Here is a 9,471-nt window from a genome sequence, read left to right as displayed (position 1 = left end):
ACACAATTTACCAGCAGAGGGCAGTGGACTATAAGCAATAAAGTGATGGGGACAAAAAAAAGTCCATACTGTACAGTATTTTGCAGAACCAAACTAGATATTTAGAAGCAGTGCTTATAAGAATTTTAGGATGCTGGCAGTATGGTTTTGATTTTTTGACTGGATTTTATTTTTTTGAGTGAACTGCATTTAATCATCTTGTACCTGTAGAGGTGCATTTTTTTAAAATTTTATTTGTTTTCTGATATTAGAGGTTTTTTTCACTGGCAAAATGTACTTAGAAGAGAATACTAAACTTGGTTTACAATTCTGCAATAAAATAAAACCTTTTTGGTATGGGATATTTGAGGAATTGAAAAAAAATATTTAAATATAATATTAAAATAAACCCTGAGTCTTTTTTTACTGGGGATGGTGGATGAATATATAAATAAACAAGATGAAAAGGTTTTTTGTACGCAGTGGCAAGAATCCTAATCGCCAAATATTGGAAAAAACAAGAGATCCCTAATATTAGAGAATGACAGCAAAAAGTAATTAGTTATGTAGATCTGGACAAATTGACAAATTCAATCAGAGGAGGCAGTAATCAGAAATTCAATCAAAATTGGGAAAACTTTGGAGATTATGTGAAGAAGCAATGTCCCCTAATAAAGACTTGGATTTATTTTTAATCTTAATTTTTCCCTATGCAAGTTTGCCTATTATTCAATTTTTTTAATGTGAAATTTACTCTAGTATATGCATTTTTGTGCAGGTTAGTTGGCTGGAGATCTGCATTTCGAAGGTCAGAGAAGTTCTGCCACTTTTTATATCAGAAATGTTCTAGGGATGGTGGGTTGTCATGCATTTGTTGCATTACAATGCAAGAGTGGCCCTCCTGACAGCAATAATGTGATAACATTGGGGAAACATTGCAGAACAACAAATAAAGCTAAATTATTTGTGGATGGTCCAGTATAAATCCAGCACATGGCAGAAATTACCTTTCCCAAGGTGGGATGAAGGGGGAAAATATTATCTGAGGAGCTGCAGTAAATCAGGAAGTTGTCCCTAGCACTTGGACACCAATGGTTACTTTAGGCTTCTTCAGATAACCTGTTTATTGTCATTCATTGTTGCCCAAAGATTACATAGTGGTACATTGAGCATTTGTTTGTGTGGAGGTTATTTGTCTTCCTGTCGATTAGTCATTATCCCACACTTTTCTCACTCCCCATCACTTTCTTCGTTGTAAAAAAAAAGTCTGTGTTTTTATTAAAGTGGATTTGTTGCACCAGAGGGTTTTAATCTACTTTAATAATGCAAACCTAAATTTCTGGCATAAGATTGAATTCCTCCTGCGGTGGTTCCTTAAGAATTCCTGGGAGGAATGCCAGCTCTTCGATAAGGTACATCTTCTCAACAAACAGCCAGATAAAAGGCAATGTTGGGAGACCAAGGGAACATGGGCGTACCCAGCACGGGGCAAGTGAGGGCAGCTGCCCTTACCTAGAAGCAGGGCCAGCGGGGTTGGTGGGCAGAGGTGGAGGCGGAGGCGGAGCACAGCCCGGCGGAGCGCGGATTCGGCGTTCCCGCCCGCCGCGCTGCGCCCTCCAGCTTCCCGAGAGGTGGCCGAGCTCCGTGCTACAGCCTGCCCTCGGCCTCCCTCCACCGCATGGTTTCCCCGCGGCCGCCAGGTGCGCCACTGACGCTGCCGCGCTCCTTGGGAGCTCGGCAGGAGCTGGGAGGGAGCGCGGCTGCTTCCGCCCCGGGCTTGCTGGTGGGGCCGTCGGTGCTGCGGCGTCTCTGTAGTTGCCAGAGGCCGCGCTCCTGGGCGCCTGCCCTGGGCCTCCCTCCTCTGCATGTTTCACCTGCGGCCGCCAGGTGCGCCGCCGGTGCTCCTGCACTCCTTGGGAGCTCGGCAGGAGCTGGGAGGGAGCGCGGCTGCTTCCGCCCCGGGCTTGCTGTCAGGGCTGTCGGCGCTGCGGCGTCTCTATAGTTGCCAGCGGCCGCGCTTCTGGGCGCCTGCCCTCGGCCTCCCTCCTCTGCATGGTTCACCTGCGGCCGCCAGGTGCGCCGCCGGCGCTCCTGCACTCCTTGGGAGCTCGGCAGGAGCTGGGAGGGAGCGCGGCTGCTTCCGCCCCGGGCTTGCTGGCGGGGCCGTCGGCGCTGCAGCGCTGTCTGTTATTGCCAGTGGTCGTGCTCCTGGGCGCCTGCCCTCCACCGCGTGGTTCACCCGCGGCTGCCAGGTGTGATGTCGCCGCGCCCGCCAGGAGTGCTGCTGCCGCCGCCGCGATCTTTAGCGATCGCTGGCACCCACGGAAGAAGAGGCCCCAAGCCTGACGCCCCGGCGGAGGGAGAAGAGAGAGTTGCCTCAGCGCTCACTTCCAGGCCGCCTCTGTCGGCGGAGAAGGCTGCCCCCCGCCCCCAGAAAGGCTTCCTCTTGAGGAGGAAGGCACCAGGCAGGGAGGAGGAGGAGGCGGCGGCCGGGCTGGGATCTAGAACGAGAGCCAGGCGCTGCGAGGATACGTTATTTTTATTATTTTCATTTTTATTCTTACGTCATCATCACCATCATCATCATTCTCCGTAGCCCCGCCCACGTTCCCACGTTGTGGCCCCTCCCCTCCCGTGCCTTGCCCCCCCCCTAGTTTTGATCCTGGGTACGCCCCTGCAAGGGAAGGCTGAGTCTTCATAGGTTTCCTCAAGTCCCATATCGTATGAAATGACTTTTGCAACGAAGGGAGATAAGTATGCTTGGCAGCTGTCCTGGAGCCATAACTAACTGAGTATAAAAATAGCAAAGACGGAGAAGAATTAGGGAACATTGGGAAGGAGGTGGGAAGGGGAACCAACTATCTAGGAGAGGAACAATTCAGGCTGATCTGATGCTAGGCTGATGCAGACCAGGAATGAACAGACTAGAATCAAACACTAAGGTTTAGAAGTGGATAACTCTTAGGGGTTTACCATGAGTTTGAGGCTGCTTGAGTCCAACATTTCTGGGAATTGTTCACGTGATATTTCCCTCATCCAGAACCCATCTCTTTCCCTGTAAATTCAGATTTCCCAAACCCTGGGAAAATCTGAAGAGCAAAGCAAAATTCAAACCCAATTCACTGCTACCTGGCTGCCAGTCTCTGTTGTTGCAATTTCTTCAGTTAAGGTGGCACTAGGCAATCTTAAGGAAGGGGTGGGGGTGGAACCCAGAGTTTGTGTTTGTTTGCAGAGTGGAAGGGAAAGGAGGACCTTCTTTATCCTTGCCCACTTTCAGCCACTTACTGAAGACTGGCGAAGGGACTCATATAATAATATCACCAGGGGATAGGGAAAAGCATGGCTTTTTTCTTTCTTTTCTTTTTTTTACAAAGGAAGGACGTTTGTGGGGCCATCTTAATATTTGCCAGTGCGTTGGACTTCAGAATGCCCACAGGAAACAGTGGTTTTCTTAGGACATAAAGGGGCAACATCCAATGGGCTGTTTGTTTGCAAAACTATGGACTGAACTGTGGATTGAACTTGGGATCCTGCCCTTGGGTGAGCCTACCCACACAGGTTAGGTCACTTGAGGGAGGCACTTCCCAGAGAGGAAGACATATCTGGAGTCCAAGTAGGATCTAAATTTACTCACCTTAGGTAATTGGTGCAAAGGTGTGTGTGGTGCAAAAAGGTGTTTCTTACGCATATATTGGCTGGGGGTTGCTAATCTTGATGGGAAGCAGTGGATGTTCAAGTCCCTATAATGTGTTTAATAACATCCTCCCATCAGATGTCAAGGAGACAAGGAACTACACAACCTTTAGAAGGCATCTGAAGGCAGACCTATATAGGGAAGTTTTTTTAATGTTTAATATTTTATTATATTTTTGTATATGCTGGAAGCTGCCCAGACTGGCTGGGTGTCAAGGCTCTGTCCAGGCTGCAGAAAGGCTATTCCTCCCTCAGTTGCAGCAAGAGCAGAGAAAACAAGGTAGAGTCCTTTTTAATGAGATTTATTCAATCTTAACAGCGATGTCTGCGACTGGACCTAAGGGTCAGGGGTACCTTTACCTTTACCTAACAGCAAGATGCAAAAGAACCCAACAAGCCTTAAAAATGGCATTGCTCCAAACTGGGGCTCCACCCCCTTCCTTCCTAGGAACAGCACTTTCTCTTACGGTGGCCACCCATGATCAATTGCCTTTGATTCCGTTGTTCCTGCACCCTTAACGAACGCCAAGTTCTGGGGGAAGGGGGATCAGAAATACTTTCCAGTGACAACATGTCAACTGGTTCCCCTTCCACATTTTCCTCCCCGCCCCTTCTTCTAACACTTGTGAACTCTTCTGTTCACTTGTCTCTGAGCTATGACTTCCTTCACTCTGCTCAAAGCCCTGCTGTAATTCAATACTGCATTTCTCTCCTTCTGCAGCATCAGGAGGGGGGGTGATCTCCACCAATCCTCCCCCTCCCCCTCTTCAGTCCAGTCCCTGACACTGGGGCAACCCAGTTAGATGGGTGGCGTACAATTATTTATTATTACTACTACTACTAGCTGGCCCGGGAACGCATTGCTGTGCCTGACTCAGGGTCCTTGTTTCCCAGGAAAGGGGGAGGATGTGTCCGCCCGCCCCGGACTATGTGTTTTTTTCCTCTCCCCCATTGTGTCTCATCCCTGTGATTCCTCCTATCCTGTCGTGACCCATGAGGTATCCCTCCCCCCCAACCCCAGGTCATCCCTGTGACTCCCCCCACCCTAGCTCAGCCCATGACCTATTTGGGCCCCTCCTCCCCCCCCCCACCCAGGGCTCCACTCGGCCTAGTCTGTAAAGTAGAGCCAAGGCCTAGTCTGTAGGCTGTAAAGTGGAGCCGAGGCCTAGTCTGTAGGCCTTAGCTCAGCCTACGTAGTATGTAAATACAAGCGGAGACCTCTGCCCTGTATCTCCATTCCTTGGCCCCCACCTTTGGAAAAGGAACTGTCAGCTTCTGGGTTCTATTTCCCAGCATGCACTTTTGGGTGAGTTGTGTGTTCTGAAGCACGAGGTTTTGGGTTTTTTACGTGGCCCAGGTGTGACATCTGTGTACGGAAAGTGTCTTAGGTTACTCTCTTATTCGCATGTGGTGTTGTGTTCAAATTTCAACGCTATCAGTCAAGTGGTTTCATTGAACATTAGAGAGGAACGGACATGCCCAATTTACACACACACACACACACACACACACACACACACACACACACACACACACACATATATATATATATATATATATATATATATATGTTATTATTATTACCACCAGTGTTTGGCAGGGCCCCTTCCCTAAGGCATGGAACATCTTCCAGCAGGACTCTTGAATAAATTGGATTAGGATGTGCCTTGGATGTCTTAATTAGGTTAAACCCCTCGCAGAAATGAAGGCATTTGGAATTTCTGGAGGTCTCACACTACTACTCGCAACTAGTGAGAGTCAATCCTATTGATTAAGACAAATAGAGGTCAGTAAGAACCCATTACGACTTTCTTGTCTTGTATGCCCAGGTTTTTGTCTTGCATAGTTTCCCAGACAACCTAGAGACAACATTGACTCTAAGGCACTCAGTGCATACTTGCAATGACAGCAAGGCTGTGTTCCTCTGCAGCAGACAAGATGAAATAGAAGAGCAACTATTGTCTGGTAGGAATGGCCAAACAAACTCAGAAGCTCCAGTGCTTAACTAGGACTATTTACTGCTTCAAAGTGTATTGGAAATCCAGGGCAAAATTTAGAATGATGCTATTCATCTTCTTATTCCAGCTTATCTCTTGGCCAAGTTCACCACCTGAGATGATGATAACAGCTGCCTGGAAGCGATGTGTAGATTACTGACTCACAGGGCTGCAAAGCTACTGTGAAGTGCTTAAAGTAGGCAGAGAAGGCAAAAAAGCATTTTGATGTGAAAGTCCTACTGCTGCTGTTTTATTTAAAAAAAGCAAAAATACACAGCTGTTGGACTGAACAGAAAGGGGCAAGGGAAGTTGCTTGTAAATGTAGCAGAAGATGAATGTGTAGAATTGCAGTTACATGGACTTCAGGGTTGGAGGTGAGGATGGACAAGGTGTGGGTCAAGATTGGGGAACATGAGAGCCTCCAGGTGTTGGATTCCAAGGCCCATCAGCCCTGGCCAGGATCTAGTCCCAGCCACAGATCAGATAGGCTTCTCTTTAGCGACCTATGTCTGCCTCCCAAGCAAAAAACAAGAGAGATTTATATATATATTATTTTCAACCAAAATGCAATCTATTGGAATATACAACAAATAGTATTGTGGCTCTACAAAGTCTCTCCCTCTCCCTCTCTCTCTCTGTGTGGCAGAATAGGTTCTAGTAGATAAAAGCTGTTAACACAATAAATAAAATTAAATGTTTTTAAGGCATCACAATTTTTTATTTTTTATTTGCTATAAAGCACTCCCCTGTATTGGTTTTGTTAGAAAATGCTGACAAACTTTGGGAAAAGAAAAAAACCACACAATAATTATTGTGTAATAGAATTCTAGAATTGACCCAGGAGCTATCCAGCTCCATTTCTGCCTCCAAACATGGCATGGTCCTATGCTGTTGTTTGGGGCTTCATCCCTAAACAGTAGGAAATTCAGGGTCAGACGTCAGCCACAATGGCACCATGCATTCAAACGACTGTGGTATCACTTTAAACAACCTTGGCTTCCCCGAAAGCATTCTGGGAGCTTGAGGTTATTATGGCTGCTGAGAGTTGTTAGGAGACCCCTATTCCCCTCATTGAGATAGGGTTCTCAGAATTCCCTGTGATGAGGGCTTGGTGGAGAAACAGGCAGTAGTACAGAACAGTCCTAAAACCCCTAACGTTTCTCTCTGACAAATGGTATCAAACTTCTGCTAATCATCGCCCCTTGCACACCCTCTTCCAGGGAAATGTCAGTTTCAGTGCCCTACCCTGCAAGACAGTGTGATTCCAACTGCCCAGTTTGTGATTTTATTATTTCAATGACAGTGTATTTTGTTATTAATTCTGATTTCTTTTGGGTAAACTGTCCTCAGCTTAAAAAGTAGAAATAATAATAACATCAAAGACTAACCGAATTGTTGCAGACTGTTCATTTGTATTCTGTTCCCATTCAATGCTAACTTTTTGTTGTTGTTGAGTCTAACCATTGCATAAGTTTTGTGCAGGCAAATCACTCTCAAGCAGCCAGTTGTGTATGTTGATGGGGAGTTGTATTTGCAACTAATGACATGATGGATTCAGGCATGTCAAACCTGTGGCCCTCCAGATGTTTTGGACTACAATTCCCATCTTCCCCAACCACTGGTCCTGCTAGCTAGGGATCATGGGAGTTGTAGGCCAAAACATCTGGAGGGTCGCAGGTTTGACATGCCTGGATTAGCTCATCACATTTGGGCAACCATGTTCCATATTATTCCATATTATTATTACAATTAGGACCGTGTGCTTGCCCCAAACAGAAAGTCAACTTGAGAGGATGCATGGATCTGATTTTGCAGGAAGGCCCAGGAAAATTCTTTCTTTCCTTCTTTCTCCCATTGCTTGATCCTTATGGAGGCGATAACACTGGATTATATCTGTAAGGAGGGTCACATAGGCCTTATCCTAGAAAAGCTGCTTGGAGGGGGTTGTGAGACCTAATGGGCTAGCTAGCCTAGACTCCCACAATAGCAGTGTATTTGATGTACATCAGATGCATACACACAGAGCACTACGGGACTCTGGCCCAATCAGGAAGAGCTCTAGACACATACATTGGTATGTGCCTAGAACACCTTTCAACATATGTCAGAAGCAGGTGTTGGGGGAGCATGGTTGCCACCATAACAGTGGCTAGCCCTCACAGTCCTGCAGCTCCCTCTATGTGTGGGGAGGATCTTACGAGCTGCCCCACACATATGCATTTAAGACCGAGACTTTTTAATGCGCTCATTGGTTTGTCCCTGACAATTCTTAGACATGCCTGCTTTTGGTAGCTCTCTCTTTCCAGGAATGTTCCCAATAGCACACTTCAGGCCTGCCTGAATCTTTCTGTTGGTTAGGATAATCAACATGGGACTTATAGCTGAGTAGCAGGAGTCAAAAAACATGCGGGCATCTGCGAACCTCAGTGAGACTGGGGATACACAAAGGTTGACCATCCAGAAGACACTGTCCAGTCCAAAGCTGAGAAGGTACATGGCCAGCAGGCCCATTACTGATTTTGCTGCTCGAATCTCTGTATGCTTCAACTGTAGCATGGGCAAGCGGTTCATCAGTTTCCCATGCTGCCAAAAAACGTAGAGAAGGTATCCACTTGAGAGGCTCATCAACCCCAGGAAGAGAATGTCTCGAGTGACAAATACCACTCCATTTCCAAAGTACAAGAGTTGATTAGGGAACACCACACAGCAGAAGTCATACACTACTGTGATCTCTTCCTCGGTGCAGTTGGTACCGGTGCGAGGCAGGGAGTAAAGCAGACGTGTACAGCAGACCAGGAGGTTGAAGCACCAAAGGGAAATCATGATGGAAGGGAGTCTTGCAAGAATGCTGTGCCTTAGCCGCAAGCATCTGAGAGGACATGGAGCAATGAGGATGCACTGGAAGCAGCCCAGCATGGAAGTTAAGAAGATGCTCATGGCTCTGCTCACACAATAGATGTAGAGGGTAATGCCACAGGTCAAATTATCATGCATGGTGTGGATGCCAAATGCTTGCAAGGTGAGTGGGACACCCCTGGTCAGGATCACCAGGAGGTTGGCCAGTGCAAGTTTGCCCAGGATGATTTCACTGGGTGTGAAGTTTTGCTGGCAGGTGGCTTTGAGGAAGGCACAGAGGATGGCTAGATTTCCTGGGATCCCTATCATGTCGAGCGAAATGAAACCAAGCATGTTCATGACGAACCAGACTTGCATCGTGGCAGTGTAACCCTGCTGGGAGGAAGGTTGCCCGCTCTGTGTATTCTACAAGACAAAAGTGTTGAAAAGTAGAAGAGAACTGGTGCCCCCCCCCCTCCGGCAGTCAACAAAGCCATATATAAATTAAGTTCCTTTCTTGTTGATTGGAAAACACACACACACACACACACACACACACACACACACACACACACACACACCCCACTCAGGTATTTAGTTAGGAGTGCATCCATGCAAGCCCTTCTGCATGCAAAATTATTACATCCTGGAAAACTAGAAAGTTGCTTAAGATGCTGAATTCTAAGATAGGGAAAAAAGTTATTCTGCAAGCAGACATTCCTGCTTGAAAGAGTAAGAGGCCTTTCAGAGGAAGCACGGTGTAGTAATCAGAATGTTGGCCTAGAACCGGCAAGAACCTCCACTCACGCATTGCTAAGTGTCCCTTATGACAAACGTTTGGCAACCACAATAAATGGGGCCTTTAGCACCTAGATTTGTATATTAGGCAGACATCCTCATGTGTTTCATTTTGGATACCAGATTTATCTTCTTCTGATCTTTGCATTTTACTTTTTTAATTTTATGT

At 46.7% G+C, this 9,471-nt stretch overlaps 1 protein-coding gene across 1 annotated transcript; it reads right to left on the bottom strand.

Annotated features, from left to right (window-relative positions):
- Nucleotides 1-7,889: 7,889 nt before the first annotated feature.
- On the bottom strand, nt 7,890-8,882 carry LOC118088503 (olfactory receptor class A-like protein 1). Its single transcript, XM_035122224.1, has one exon. It carries the CDS (start codon nt 8,880-8,882, stop codon nt 7,890-7,892), a length of 993 nt encoding a protein of 330 aa, XP_034978115.1.
- Between the last annotated feature and the right edge of the window lie 589 nt (nt 8,883-9,471).

This window comes from Zootoca vivipara, chromosome 7, assembly GCF_963506605.1.
Source record: "Zootoca vivipara chromosome 7, rZooViv1.1, whole genome shotgun sequence".
Classification (NCBI taxonomy): domain Eukaryota; kingdom Metazoa; phylum Chordata; class Lepidosauria; order Squamata; family Lacertidae; genus Zootoca; species Zootoca vivipara.
Note: the sequence above shows the minus strand (reverse complement) of the source record. Positions and strands in the feature narration are given on the sequence as shown.